This window comes from Notothenia rossii (genome assembly GCF_949606895.1).
Source record: "Notothenia rossii genome assembly, chromosome: 7".
Taxonomy (NCBI): Eukaryota; Metazoa; Chordata; class Actinopteri; order Perciformes; family Nototheniidae; genus Notothenia; species Notothenia rossii.
In genome coordinates this window covers 50,001,843-50,018,388 of record NC_136905.1, presented here as the reverse complement: position 1 = coordinate 50,018,388, position 16,546 = coordinate 50,001,843, and the positions used below count along the sequence as shown (strand labels likewise).

At 39.9% G+C, this 16,546-nt stretch overlaps 1 protein-coding gene across 1 annotated transcript in view; it reads right to left on the bottom strand.

Annotated features, from left to right (window-relative positions):
- The window catches only part of LOC307013663 (protein phosphatase 1 regulatory subunit 37), a gene marked incomplete at its 5' end in the record, with an annotated part of 119,889 nt that overhangs the window by 101,051 nt on the left and 2,292 nt on the right, over positions 1 to 16,546 (bottom strand). The window contains one exon of the mRNA XM_079641139.1: positions 15,020 to 15,120. Coding sequence (XP_079497265.1) covers positions 15,020 to 15,120 — 101 coding nt within the window. The remainder of the gene's footprint in view (positions 1 to 15,019; positions 15,121 to 16,546) is intronic.

Sequence of the window (16,546 nt, the reverse complement as noted above, 5' to 3'; positions counted from 1 at the left end):
ATCTACCTGAAATTGTAGGGACAGTTTTTGTTCTACTCAACTATAGAGACCATTATTGAGGAGATGCAAAACATACTGTAAATGAGTTGGGTCCGACATATACTTTGAGTAATGTTAGTTTGCTGCTAAAAAAATGAAACATTATCAGATGAGGACATCACCAAAGTGTGTGATTCTGTCAGGGGATTTTATCTGTTCTCTGCATGTCGTACAGGGCCTACAGTATGTACACACTAGAGATGTTAAGATTCACCGATTCGCATCGGTGCACCGGCATAAACATTCAAGATGCGAGTGCACCGGTTGAAAGAGTGCACATCGGCTACAGTTTGGGTTGAACCGGGTTGAACTCGCGATGCATCAATTGCGTAGCGTCTTTGCATCGGTAAAAAAACGATTCATTCATATAATATCCCCTCATCTTGTCAACGCTCAGCAGAGACGATCTTTGATATTTGCTTCGCCACTACGGAGAACGAGAGTCTCAGTTATCAACACACACGGAAGTTGAGGAGAAAGAGAAACACAGCGTACCGAAAAATACCTACAAATCAAACGTTTGGCAACACTTCGGATTGTTCAAGAAAGACGGTGTAATAGTCATTTATGCTATATAGTTGACCGCAGGTCATGGAGAGTAATAAGGTATCCGTGGACCTTTGTATGAGGTATCTTTATTACTTAACAGGTCTAAAGCCATGATACATAGATCTGTCCTAGATTTGGACTTGCATACACACAATATCACTCCGCAGCCGCACCCCATCAGTAACGTCCTGATGCTATATGTGCGCGGCACTATTACTACAGACGGTCAACTTGAAAAATCACTCGCAAATTGTTAACGATGCCGAGCCGCTTTAAAGTACACAAGTAGTACAAGGAACTTAGCGACGCACATAAAGAGGCGACGTGGGGTCTGCGGCTGAAAAGAGAAACCTGAAAGTGACACATATGAGTTAAATCACTCAGTGAGGTGTTCTGTCAGAGAGAGGTGTTTAGCTTACAGCAGCCTGTGACGGACAATAATAATTTAAATGTCTTCCTTACTGTAAGCAGTTATGAAATACCTGTTTGTGAAAGGTTATTTGTTTTCTTTATTGTTCAGATAGAAACCACTGCTTTCTGCTCACTGGTGAGTTAGCCTCTGAGTGTTAAGCACATCAGGCTGGCAGCTGTATGGGCATTGCTCTATGGTAGCTGTTATTTGCACATTGTTAATCATGAGCAATGCATCCTTACATTGTTTAACTGTGAGGTGTTATACAATTGTACTCTGGAGAGCTTTTAAAGGTAAAAAAATAAACGGCATGATGGGATGTGCAGTACCAAATATGTAAAGCACTTTTTTGTTAATGTATGATTTGCTGCATATAAGGAATAAAACAAAAATCCTCTGTCGTACCATATTGAAGTATCATTATTTTTGCACATATTTTTTGATTCGTGTTGAATCGCATCGTATCGCCCCGAATCGCATAATGTTGAATCAAATCGTATCGAACTGTATCGCAACAGGGGTGAATTGTATCGTATCGCATCGCCTGGTGTTTCAAAGGTATCGTTAATGTATCGTATCGTGGCAACGTATCGAGATGCGCATCGCATCGGCCTCAGTGATGGAGATGCACATCCCTAGTACACACTGCTCTGGTATGAATTAACAATATAATTGTAAAATGTAATCATACTTGCCAACCCTCCGATTTTCGCGATTTTCATAGCCCTCTCCCGATTTCCTCCCGGGATCATATTTCTCCTGCATTTCTCCCGATTTTTGACAAAATCAGATTTACTCAGGACTGTTTCCGCTCGGACTTTAATACAGCTACACCATTGTTTGGTTTCCATGGTAGCGCGTCTCTTTAGTAGCGTGCGCAACTGAAAGTCTGAGAGGGTGAGGCAGATAGTCACAGAAAACAGAACTAGAATCGACAACTCTACCCTCTGCTAACTCCTTTCCCGTAAAATACAGGTCCAGCCCACACATATGCTCCATCAAGGATGGTGCTACAGGGCGCAGGGCAGTGCACTTATAACTACAATAGGCATGTGTAGATGTTAATCTAATACAGCTCCGGTGATCCATTAACACCCTCCCCCCACCCACTCCATTTCAATGCCAACAGCAAGTCATTGTTTTTAACTTTTTTTAATATGATTTTTTTGGGGAATTTCTGTTTTATTGGATAGTAGAAATCTACTGGAACTTAACGCCAGAGAGAGAGAGAGAGAGAGAGAGAGAGAGAGAGAGAGAGAGAGAGAGAGAGAGAGAGGGAGGAGATGATATGCAGCAAAAGGCCCAGCCGGATGGTTGCTGCTCCGTGTTGAACATGTTCTATCAGGTAAAGCACTTTGGTACCCAGTTATTTATGGTATTAAGTTTGAATTTAGCCCTTGGAAGGTCATTTCCAACAGTGCATTGCAATAACTGAAAAAAAAATTCTTTGTCTCTTAACATTCCTGTAATAATTTGTTTTTTTATTGTTATTGTTTTGTTCTTTATTTTTGTTGTGAGAGTCACTTTGCAATTGTGTAAGTGCTATATAAATAGTTATACTAATATTATTGTTGTTACCATCATTACCATTATTAAAAATGTTTTCTTTGTTTTCTTTATTTATCGCAACCGGCTAACTCAAACATATCCAGGTTAGGTTGAACCGGCATCGTAGTACAGGCCTCTGGACCCTATGACTCGGACACTAGTTCTACCAAGGCTTATTCGAGGCAAGAGTGGTAGGAGAGGAGTGGAGTTATCTTTGTATTTAGGCTGCAAGTCGACGAAGGTGATCAGATGCTAATAATGATCCGATTAATTTGATATTGATTGTCTGCCAATACCGAATCCTGATCCGATTATTCTATTTCCAAGATAATATAGCTGCACCGTGTACACTAGCTCTATTTGTTTTTGCCATTGTAATTCACCATAAGCAATTGTTGACTGTAACGTCTATGCCAACCAACTGTAATTTGAAATGTATTATACTTTAACGGTTCTGGCAACCACAGCAGCCCAAATGTTCACGTAAATGTCAAGTTTTCTTTTTACAGTGTACTTATATCTGTACATTTATTTTCAGTTTGCGTGAAGAAGTGGCTTCAACAGACAGAAGAGCAGGCCAGATTGGGAAAGGTTGGAGGTTACACAACGGGAAACATTATGGACATGAACAAGAAAAAAACAAAAACACTTTCTTTGTTGCCTTTTTCTTATCATATATAGTGTTACCTGCGTTTTTTGTTACCATTTAAATATTGAATTCTATGTATTACTTTTATTTTAAATCAAATGCACCGGTTTTAGATAATATATTTATTTTGATGTGTATGTTGATTTACAGGTTGGTTTATATTTGTATAATTATTGTATTGTTACTGTGTATTTTATTATATTAACTAGCTATTTATTAAATTAAAATACTGTTATGAACACTATACAATGTCTTTATTTTTGGTATATACCAGAATACATGACACAATGAATCTTTGTAATATATTTATGTTCTCTAGTTTAAATAATCATACCAGTATTTAATGTGTGCTGGTCACCTGGAATCCTGGTAAGCTCCCAAGAGGGTATATTTAATACTATTATTAAACATAAGCTCGTGATAGATGAATAAACCAGCCATCCTGGCCAGCTAAAGTGTCCAAAACCCCTCTCCAGCCAACCATTCCAGCCTAATATCTACTGGCTGGTCAATTTACAACAGTCTGACCAGCTACATTTATCTAAGCTGGTTTTTTCAGCAGAGTCATTATTATTTATTTACTATTTTTTGAGAATCTCTATGAATTATAGTATATACCAGTCTCTGTTCTGTTGCCTGAGCCAAGTTTGCCTGCTAAATTACGATATATTATTATTGATTTACTATTTGTTGAGAATCTCTATGAATTAAAGTCAAATGTATACCAGTCTGTGTTCTGTTGCCGCATCGGATCTCCGCCAAATCCAGGATCATCACTCCCCTAGTTCGCTCCCGTCTGTATCTCTACCGCTACTTGAATACTGTGGCTCAAACTGGTATGGTTCCACCACGTTAGACTCGCCCGCATGATCTGATTCCACCACACCGGCATCCTCTTCAATAAAATCCTCCTCTTCTTGAAAGTACACCGAGTCTATTGACGACTCACTGTCACTCGATTCTGTCTCCAGAGTCCGACATCAGCCATATAGGTAGTGTATTATTCAACAAGTGTTCTACTCGTGACGTGCGTGACGTCACTAACCGGCGAAAGCTGTTTTATTTGGAGCGGTCGTGTAACATCGGAAGCGAGCATGGAAAGTTGTAATAAACCACGATTTATAAATACAGCGGGCATATTGTCATAAATGACAAGATTTCCCATTAATAATAGTATATATATTATCGTAATAAGAACAGTATTGTCCTTCATTTCGTAAGCTCTTTAAAGTGGCGGGCATTACGTTGTAACCGGAAGTGGGCTTGGCTTGCGCAATTTTTGATGTAAAGTTCCGGAACCAATTACACGTCGCAATTTTCACCACTTCCGACGCGCGTGCAACATTTGGTGAGTTTTCACATATGTTGCGGGGTTCAAAAGTGCGCGGAATGTATTAAAATAATAATCCTTCCAATATCAATAATGTGCGACTACCTGCTGTCATGATTTAGGCCACTTTTTCAGTGCTTTTGTCCGTTGTTTTCCCTTTTTTGTGTGGGTTTTGCATGGTTATCGCACGCTCTTGCGATAATTGATCCTACAATATCAATCATGCGATATCAATCATGAAAGTCACTGGGCTCGCGCGGACTATCTGCCGTCATGATTTCCGAATCTTTTCTGTGCTTTTGCCGGTCGTTTTCCCTGTTTTGGGAGTGATTTCAATAGGGTCTCCGCCGACCTCTGGTCTCAGACCCTAATAATAATAATAGCAATAATAATTGGGAGGGGGGTACGGCTGTTCTTATGTTCCCTGAAGGGAGGCTCAGCTTCCCACACTTTGAAAACCGCTGCTATAGGTCATTAAACTGTCTTAAATTCTGTTTAATTTTATTAATACAAAAAATAGGTCATAGAAAATGTTTAATTGTGTATTTCAGCAGAGCAGGGGGTCACGGTGCTGCTGGACCTGGAGGTGCTGACCTGGTGTCAGTAGGACATCATCTGGGCTGGTTTAGAGGAAGAAGGAGAAAATAAACTGTTATAATCACAGCTATTAAGATTAGAACACTAATATTGTTATGAATCAATCTATACAACATGCTTTTGTTCATTTAAAAAAACATTGTTTTATTAGTACAGAAAAATGAAGACTTATTTTAAATATGAAATAATATGATTAAATTACATCAGCTTCTTCTTCGAGTCCGTAGCAATCTCAGATGTCGTTCTGCCAGTATCGGGCACAGGCCACAGCTGATTGGGTAGGTTCTGCCAGGTCTTCTGGACTGCACCGGGGGGCATCGGCACATTCCAGTAGGTGGGACATTGTCTGCACTGATCCACAACTGCATGTGTCTTCTGTGGTGTAGTTCCACACTTTCATCAGTGCTTTGCACCTCCCCTGTTCCACACGCAGTCTATTAAGTGACTTCCAGGTTGTCCAGCCAAGGTCGTGAGGCATTCCGTTTGTGTGATTCCTCTGTCCAGCCATTCAAGAGCTTGTGTGTCATTTTGTTGCCATTCATCTTCCCAGATGTTGGTCCTTGCTGCTTGTTTGGTTGTCTGCATAAAACTGGCTCTGGATCGGAGCCTGCGTGGGGGTGCTATGTGGCCATGCAAGGGGTGTCGGATGTCTGTCTCCTATGTTCTCCGTTCATCTTGAGCGATACCTAGTCATCTGATGTGCGGGGGAGAGATGCCGGCTAGCGCATAGAGGCACGGGACAGGTGTTGATGAAATCAGCTATATATAATTTACTTGTTAACTTACTAATGTAACATTACTGGGGGCTAAAGGGACAGCTTCTTCTTATTTACCTGGCCATGGTTCTCTTTATTTCATCGCTGTCTGTGATCTCCAAAAAATGGTTAAAGTAAAAAAGTAAAAGTAAAGTTTCTGGATCCTTTTCAGCTGAGTTAGCTTGTAAGCTAATTTGCTAGCAGGCTTCTGGAGCAGCGCAACCGAACAGCTTGTATCACGTGACGTAAATACGAAGCGCTCTGTAGGCTAGACCCTGGCCGTTTCTCAATGTCGAGTATACCTGTTGCAGAGCCACTATTTCAAGTATACTACGTCATCGAGTGGCGCCGAATGCTGGGCATTTAAACAGTCCTTCGGCGCCACTCGATGACGTAGTATACTTGAAATAGTGGCTCTGCAGCAGGTTTACTCGACATTGAGAAACGGCCACGGCCCATGTCTACATGCCTACATGCATTGAGTTGCTGTCATGTGATTGGCTGATTAGGTATTATCCTAATAAAATGACTGAATGTATACATATATATATATGTGTATATTTACAATATTTGTAATATTATGTTTATTTAGTATTTTATTATTTTTTTATATTTTTTATAAATGTGATCTACCTACCTACTATCTATCTGTATGCTTGCACACATATTATTTTGTATCTATGCATGGACTTGGATACAAATTCATTTTCAGATAAATGTGATATACACATTGGTCAGTAAATGGATGTGTCCCTCTGGGGGGTGAACCTATTAGCTCCTGGAGTGTTTCAGTTTTTCTCAAAGCGAGTGTGTGTGAGTGCAGGTCTTCCTCAGCTCACACACTCCACAGTGTGCTTAGTGAAATCACAGAGTAGGCGTGCGGCCTGACACCCCGCTGGCTCCGACCTGTTATTGTTTACCACTCTTAAGAAGATGTCACCAACAGCAATACTGTTTTATCCACTTACAACATTTCAAAGGAGTGCAAAGGGGCCCAAGGGTGCAATGAAAGAAGCTTTAAATAGTCTTCAGCGCCGGTCCTCGGGGAATCGCCCCTCGCCTGAAAAGACCTCATTTAATAAATGTGCTCTTTAGGCGTTCCTCTTTTCGTTTTGCATCGTCTTATTATGGATTCATTTGCATGCAGCCCTTTCGGTCTAAATATTCCCCTTCTTAGCTAGTGCTTAACCGTACATATCTGACTGTTTCAGGAGGACCACCTACAATCGCTTCCATCGCATCTGCCTTCATTAGCACCAGATAATACCACGGCTGTATGTTTAATGTAAGCACTGCTAAGTCTCTAATTTTCTACAAATAATTCCCCTTGATCTCAAGTCAAATGTATGCAGGGGGGCTGCTCCAAGTAAAGTAAGTATGTACATAAAATGAATTATAGATGGCAGAATGTGTGTTTCAAGTGTGGCTAAGAGAGAATCAGTGAGTTTATTTTAATTAAGGGGGAAAATATGTGAGTGAGAAAGAGTTTATAATACTTGCACTAGAGAGTGTATGAAAGTGTGATTGTGAAGTAGGCGTGCACATTTATATACAAATGTCCAATTGAACAGAACATCTGATTTTAATTCACAGACACAACACTCTGTAGCACAACATTCCTATCATCGCTCTACTGAAGGCATAAAGTGCCTCCAAAATGTAAAATAATAAATTAAAATAATAATTAAACTAAATCACAGGTAGTTATTGTGTTCAGAAAAATGTAGGTCAGACATCCAGAGGGCTAATGCAGTGGTCACATGGTGGCTGCAGTTTGTTATGCAGTGAACACACGTCCATGTGCAATAAAGGCAGGGAAGAAGAAGACCGTTAGCTAGTAAACATGAGCTGTGGTCGTAAACTGGATGAATATAAGATGTCCAATGTATTTTGCTAACCACCTCTTCTTGACCTCTATGCATAACGACATAAGCTAAAGAAAACATGTGCAGGATAATTCACATTTCTTTTATCAAAACTTTGACGAAATATATTTGTCAATGCACTTCTTCACGTAGACATAGATGAAACTACGACGAGACGGCACCATCTCGTACACTTACTGTGACACAATCAACATGTAAAATAATATAAACTTTAATGAAATCCTGTTGACAAAAAACTCCCGCCACCACAGTTCCATGTCACTGGCCCAGCAACGTATTTCTTTTTCCGACCTTCTCAAAATCAGCCAAACATGAACAGTTTTGATGGACTAAAACAGTGATGGTTTTCATTGTCTAGGATAAGAATCAAATGCTGAGACCTTTAGTAAACTAAAAATTCAGACAAAAATCAGAATAAGCTTCACTGAATATGATATATATATACAGGACTGTCTCAGAAAATTAGAATATTGTGATAAAGTTCTTTATTTTCTGTAATGCAATTAAAAAAACAAAAATGTCATACATTCTGGATTCATTACAAATCAACTGAAATATTGCAAGCCTTTTATTATTTTAATATTGCTGATTATGGCATACAGCTTAAGAAAACTCAAATATCCTATCTCTAAATATTAGAATATCATGAAAAAGTATACTAGTAGGGTGTTCAACGAATCACTTGAATCGTCTAATTAACTCGAAACACCTGCAAGGGTTTCCTGAGCCTTGAAAAACACTCAGCTTGGTTCAGTAAACTAAATCACAAGTATGGGGAAGACTGCTGATCTGACTGCTGTCCAGAGGACCGTCATTGACACCCTCCATCAGGAGGGTAAGACACAAAAAGAAATTTCTCAAAGAGCAAGCTGTTCACAGAGTGCAGTTTCAAAGCACATCCACAAAAAGTCTGTTGGAAGGGGGAAATGTGGCAGGAAACGCTGCACAACCAAGAGAGATGACCGCAGCCTTAACAGCATTGTGAAGAAGAGTCGCTTCCAGAATTTGGGGGAGCTTCAAAGACAGTGGACTGAAGCTGGAGTCCAGGTATCAAAAGTCACTGTTCACAGACGTGTCCGGGAAATGGGCTACAATAGCCGTATTCCCATGGTCAAGCCACTTCTGAACTCAAGACAACGGAAGAGGCGTCTGACTTGGGCTAAGGAAAAGAAGCACTGGACAGTTGCACAGTGGTCCAAAGTCCTCTTTTCAGACGAAAGCAAGTTTTGTATTTCATTTGGAAGTCAAGGCGCCAGAGTCTGGAGAAAGGCTGGAGAGGAGCAAAATCCAAGTTGCTTGAAATCCAGTGTGAAGTTCCCACAGTCAGCGATGGTTTGGGGAGCCATGTCAGCTGCTGGTGTTGGTCCACTGTGTTTCATCAAGCCCAGAGTAAATGCAGCTGTGTACCAAGAGATTTTAGAGCACTACATGCTTCCGTCTGCTGAAAAGCTCTATGGAGATGAGGAATTCATTTTCCAGCATGATCTGGCACCTGCCCACAGTGCCAAAACCACCAGTAACTGGTGTACTGACCATGGCATTACTGTCCTCGATTGGCCTGCAAATTCCCCTGACCTGAACCCCATAGAGAATATGTGGGGTATTGTGAAGAAGAAGCTGAAAGACACCAGACCCAACAATGCTAATGAGCTAAAGGCCGCTATTGAAGCATCCTGGGCATCCATAACACCTCAGCAATGCCACAGGCTGATTGCCTCCATGCCACGCCGCATTGATGCAGTAATCCGTGCAAAAGGATTCCCAACCAAGTACTGAGTGCATTAATGGACATTTTCAAATGTTTGATTGTGTTTTGCTGTTATAAATCTTTTTTTTTTACTTGGTCTGAGGAACTATTCTAATTTTTTGAGATAGGATTTTTGAGTTTTCTTAAGCTGTATGCCATAATCAGCAATATTAAAATAATAAAAGGCTTGCAATATTTCAGTTGATTTGTAATGAATCCAGAATGTATGACATTTTTGTTTTTTTAAATTGCATTACAGAAAATAAAGAACTTTATCACAATATTCTAATTTTCTGAGACAGTCCTGTATATATATATATATATAAACAGATATTTGACACAGGCCTGGGACTGAGTCTGAATGAAAAAGCTGACACAATGAACACGTATCCGTCAGGACTCAAGATGCTAAAGAGGTTCCGAAACGCAGGAGCACTGTTCCTTACATTTAGACACCAGCTTTCACTAAGCTAACCTTGCTAAGGTAAAAATACTTTTCATCAGCAGACAAAGTTAACAACAGCCCAATATAAAAGTAAAAGGAAGGCTTTTAAATGTTTTATGAGTAAGGAAATAATGTACATGCATTATGTTTGTTAGAGCTCAAAGGCACATGCAAGAAAACTCGACAGAGCCTCTTTCATTTTCAAAATAATGATGTGATCTCTTAGCCTGATTCAGGAGTTTAACAAACTTAATTTCTTTAAAGAACAAAAACGTTTATGATACACAGCCTAAACACACACTGTAAATGTGTAAGTGGAAAAGAAATGACAAACCAATTGGAAAAACTAACAAATGTGAATCATTGAGAGAGAGAAAATAGATCTTTAAATCAAAACGTTTCCTCAATAGACACAGTGTGGTGCGGCATTCACACTAACTTTTATTATTACACACGGCATCTATTGCACGTCTGTCCGTCTTGGGAGAGGGATCCCTCCTCTGTTGCTCTCCCTGATGTTTCTCCCATTTTTCCCTTTAAACTGTGGGTTTTCTCTGGAAGTTTTTCCTTGTACGATGTGAGGGTCTAAGGACAGAAGGTGTCGTATTGTCATACTGATATTCTGTACAAACTGTGAAGACCACTGAGACAAATGTAACATTTGTGATATTGGGCTATATAAATAAACATTGATTTATTGACTGATAACTTGAGCCCCAGTTAAACTGCTCTCCGACTTTAGTTTGGAGAGGAGATACTGTTAGCGCTGGTGGAAGCACATTATCAAAATGAGGTGCTTTTAGTGTGTGTGTGTGTGTGTGTGTGTGTGTGTGTGTGTGTGTGTGTGTGTGTGTGTGTGTGTGTGTGTGTGTGTGTGTGTGTGTGTGTGTGTGTGTGTGAGCTGTTCATGGGTTGGCCTTGTTTTAATAAGAGCTGCAGTCTGCAGTGGGATCTGCTCTGACAGCATGAGTTCCTCAGGTTATATTGTTATTATTGATCCTTTCTGGAGAGTTGTAATATAACTGCATGGCACATTTATTCTATAAGCTGAGTTGCTGATGTTGCATAGAAGAACAGGGTACACACATTTCTTATAAGCAATATTTTATTTTGCAGCTTTCATATCTGTAGTGTCGACTTCTAGCGCTTTGTCACTGAGAACTTTTCTTTTTAAACTGGTTATGGGTTAACATTCAAGTCGTAATCAAGTAAGTAATCAAGTCGATTTATGTGTAAGGAAACTAAACAGAAATAAGGCTTTTAAACAAACAAATCATAATTGAAAAGAAAAGTTATGAATTAATACTATTGTTGTATTTTTGCAGAACAAGATAAGATAAGATAGGACTTTATTTATCCCGAAGGAAATTGTTGTACCATTGATTCTCAAGGTTTTGGCATTTCATAGCTGAGATTTAGAAAATCATTAATCATTGAAAATTGGTCGGAAGCAAGACCCACAAGCTGTCAGAGGATCAGGTTGTCCACAATTCCCAAAAGAAGTCTGTCCTAGAACAGGATCTGGGATCAGTGATGAACTTTAGGATGAACTATGGTTTACTTCACCAGGGGATCCCCATGCTGAGCATATTACTGCTCCAGAGCAGGTTATGTTTGAGATAAGAGATCAACTGACCAATCAAAACTCAGTGTGCAGATTGTAAAGTTTTTATACACAAATATCCATGCAGAAAGTATTTTGCTTTAAACCTGGATTATGTATTCAAATTATGTCAAGGTTTAACTTATTTGTATGGGTCTAATGTGTTTAATCGTCATGGTGAAGTATCACGCTCGGTTGCAGTACACTTATCCGTGTTTTTGAGTGGTTCTATAACTCCGCCACCCCATTTATCTGAATACTCGTTGGCAGACAGTGAAACTCTGGGTTGACCCAGCAGGTTGATAGCCAGCGTTATATTTCAGGTGAGCAGGGGGGGTTGGTTAGGGTGAATGAAGACATAGCAGAGATCCAGGGTCTGCTGGCCCTCTCTGACACAGGCCTCTGGTCAGACACACTTTAAGCAGGTGAAAACAAAGGCCAACAGTGAGATGAATACCAGACTATCAGATGTAATCTTTGATCCGATGTACCACATTGGATCCTCTCTGAAATTATCAATAACGTTACAGATTAAGTGGTTTAGATCATTAATGACATACTTCACTCTTCATTGTGCTGTTCCGTTTTGTTTTATCTTTTGAATTAAAAAAAAAGGTTGGGGTTGAGCTTTTTTGCTAGATAACGTTCGAGAAGCAGTCCAACACTGGTTTTTTACCAGTGATCTATGGTGATCTGATCTATATGAATGCACCTACCTGATCAAGTTAGATGCCGCCTATCACAGTGCACTGAGATTTGTGACTAACTGTAAAGCCCTTGCTCATCACTGTACCCTGTATGCCAAGGCAGGTTTGCCTTCACTAACTGTACAGAGTCTCAGTCATTGGTACATGTTCATCTATAAAGCCATGTTGGGTAAACTCCCAACTTATATCTTCTCTCTGATCTCACAGAGAGTGGCAAGTAGCTATTGCCTGAGATCCCAGGATGTGTTTTATTACATGTGCCAAGTGCTAGGACTGTTTTAGGTACTAAACCTTTTATGTGTGCTGCTCCTCTAGCATGGAACACTATGCCATTTATTTTGAAACTGAGCATTTTGGTTCCCTTGCATAATTTGAAAGCTTGGATAGATGAAATGTTATTTGATACCTGTTATTGTGAATAGGTTGTAATTTGTACCCCTGTAATGATGTTGTATGATGTTCTTTTTGTTTTCTGTTTTTATATATATATATATTTATATAGCACATTTCAACACAAGGCAATTCAAAGTGCTTTACAAAAATTAAGAATTAAGAAACATATTATGAAATGACATTTAAAAACACTCATTTAAAAGCAAAGATGCATGAATAAAAGTGACAGTGCAGTGTGAGATACACACATCTGAAATGTTTAGGTCTGACTCTCAATCATTCCTCACTTTTTAGCAGAAATTGTTTTCTATCACCTCCCTTTCTTTCTACTTTCTTGTTTAACTTGTCATTTAGTTACTTCAATTGTTTCATGCTAAACTAACCCCCGTTTGTAAAATTATCTGACCCCATGATACCTTTTAGTTTTTGCCAAAACTATTCCTCTTTTTTTATTTATTTTTTTGGGATGCTCCGTGAACCAGGGTCTTGAAATCAAAACGGATTCCTGTACCCCATGGTAACGTTTAGTTTTCACCAAAAACTATTCCTCTTTTTATAAATGCACATTAGTTAAGTTTAAGTTGTCTTTTCTAGGACTTTTTTGGTGTCCTCCGCGAACCAGGGTCTTGAAACCAAAACGGCACACGTAGGGGAATTTAACCCCAATAATGACTTTAACTACCTACGGGGGGGACTTTAACCCTAATACACGTAGGGGACTTTAACCCCCCCTAATAAGCCTAAATATATCAATTAAAACCAGCGGCAAAATGGCATTTAAAAACAGTCATTAAAAAGCCAAGATATTAAAATAAACATTAAAAGAAAAAATACATGGATAAAAGTTACAGTGCAGTTTTAAGATAGGAATAGTTCAATTAAAAGCAGCGGCAAAAATAAAAGTCTTTAGCCTTGATTTAAAAGTAGTCAGAGTTGCTGCGGACCTGCAGGTTTCTGGGAGTTTGTTCCAGATATTTGGAGCATAATAACTGAATGCTGCTTCTCCATGTTTAGTTCTGACTCTGGGGACAAAAAGCTGACCAGTCCCTGAAGACCTGAGAGTTCTGGATGGTTCATAATTTAGCAAGAAGATCAGAAATGTATTTTTGGCCTAACCATTCAAAGCTTTATAAACCAGCAGCAGTATTTTGAAATCAATTATTTGGCACACAGGAAGCCAGTGTAAAGACTTCAGAACTGGAGTGATGTGATCCACTTTCTAAGTAAGGACTCGGGCAGCAGCATTCTGAATCAGCTGCAGCTTTCTAATATATTTTTTAGTGAGACCTGTAAAGACACCATTACAGTAGTCCAGTCTACTGAAGATAAAAGCATGGACAAGCTTTTCCAAATTCTGCTGTGACATTAGTCTGTTAATCCTAGATATTTGTCTTTAGGTGATAGTAAGCTGATTTAGTAACTGTTTTAATGTGACTGTTGAAACTCAGGTCAGAGTCCATGACTACACCTAGATTTCTGGCTTTATCTGTTGTTTTGAACATTGCAGACTGAAGCTCAGTGCTAACATTTATACGATCTGCCTTCGCTCCAAAAATCATTACCTCAGTTTTACCTTTGTTTAATTGGAGAAAGTTCTGATAGTGTTTGAATTGGAGCATAGTCTCCTGGTGAAATGGTTATGTACATTTGTGCTATGGTAACTTATTTTGTTGTTTTTCATTATCTGAGCCAGTGGTAGCATGTATATGTTAAAGAGAAGAGGCCCCAAGATTGAGCCTTGAGGTACCCCACATGTCATATTTGTCAACTCAGATGTGTATTTACCTATAGAAACAACGTTTTTTCTGTCCTTTAACGGTGGGGTAGGTACGTTTGAGAAACCGGCTTGAGATACACTTTTTGTTATATTCCATGGAATGCTCTTAACATCCCGATAGCAATGAATATCTTAAGTGCTTTGACAAAAAATCCATAAAAAAAAGTAATCTGTGGAAGCTGTAGTACTGTAAAAAGTGCCTGTCAGCCTTCCATCTGTGCACAAACATATCTCGTACCCTCATTGGTCATGTGCGCATTCGTGTGTGTTGGAGGAGGGACTCTGTAAGGAAGTGTTTGTTCCTGCTGTGTATTTTCAAATTCTAGCGCACTCGAGCTGGTTTCTCCAAAATGACCTACCCCACCTTTAAGTAGGATTCAAACCAATTTAGAACTGTTGCCGAAAATCCCACCCAGTTTTCTAGTCGGTCTAGTATGTTGTGGTCAACAGTGTTAAGTGTACTGCAGAATGAGCGGTGAAGCCACAGAAAAGAAGCTCCGCCTCCAACAGTGAAGCCCACAAAGACGAGCGTGCTGTCAGACATGAACACACACACACTGAGAGAGAAGTGTGTGTCTGTACCTGCAGCTGCTGCAGGACCTGCTCTCTGGGCTGGACCTGGTGTCTGCTGCAGCTCTGCTCGTACGCCTCCATCACCTCCGTCAGGGTGAGGCTGCTCTCAACTGGAGGAGGAGAACACACTCAGTCACTGCATCCAGAGAGAAAGATCAACTGTACTGCACCGTGCGTGTGTGTGTGTGTGTGTGTGTGTGTGTGTGTGTGTGTGTGTGTGTGTGTGTGTGTGTGTGTGTGTGTGTGTGTGTGTGTGTGTGTGTGTACTGCAGGGAAGATGGCCGTCAGTGAGAAGTGAGAAGGACATGAGTGTCTGTCTGAACAATAAATCAACCAATCAGGTGTCTCAGTTGATCAAGCACAGCCTTATGGGAAATTCCAGATGTGAAAGACTACAGGGAACTTCATAATGGACACACTCACACTTTTTTTATTAGTTTTTTTTCCTTCAAAAGCTGGATCACATTTGAGAGGTTTTTAGATTATGACATTTAAGGAACGCTAAATCAAATATAAATAAAGACCAGGGGCCGTATTCACAAAGCATTTTATCTTACCGCTAGGAGTACTCCTAACTCGCGCTAAAACATTTTACGTAGGAGTTTTTTCTTAAAGGTTATTCACAAAGCCGCTGAGACCTACTCATACTAAGGATAAATCACTAAGAGTGAACTAAGAGTGACGCACCGTTGCTATGGATTACGTCGATTCTCGTGCATGAGTTTAGAAGCGGTCAGTACGGTGATTGGTTGTTCAGAGCAGGCGGTCTCGGTGAAACTCATCCGCAACATCCCACAAACGAGCCCACTAAATCACCGAAAAACAAGGAAATAGCCTAGGCTAGAAATGTATTCCTATCAAATAGTTTTGGACAGTGCAGTTAGCAGAATACACGCATGATGACAAGTTTGTGCAGACCACGATAATGACGTTGTATATGCACGTTAAAGAGAGAGAGCAAACAATAAAAATACGTAAATTGCATTAAATCAAGGAGGCAATTAAAAGCACCCTGCAAACTAATATCCAATGAGCATATTTCCAGCACTTAAACACTTTCAATAACAGCCCATACCGCCGTTCAAGTCCCCCTATCATGATGAATGAAAACAATCTGCGTGTTGATGGAATGTACTTTCTTTCCATTGACGAACACGTCATCATCTTTTGATGGCGCAATTATTTTTATGTGCGTCCCGTCAATAGCACCGACCGCAACGGGCATACCTGCAATTGCCATGAAGTTGGCTTTGACCCTGTCTAGTTGTTGATTGTCCAAAGGAAACCGGATAAACTGTTGGATGATATGTGGTCTAGAGAGCGCGTTGATGGTTTGGTTTATGGCACGGCTGACTGATGGTTGCGATATTCCTAAATCGTCGGCATTGCAAAGTTGCATTTTCCCTGTTGCTAAATATTGTAGTGTTGCCAAACATTTTATTTCCGGACTAATCGGGTTATTCCTGTTAGTCGGGGATGTTATTGCATCCCGCACTAATTCCACAACAAGTTTGATACCCTCACGATTTAGCCTAT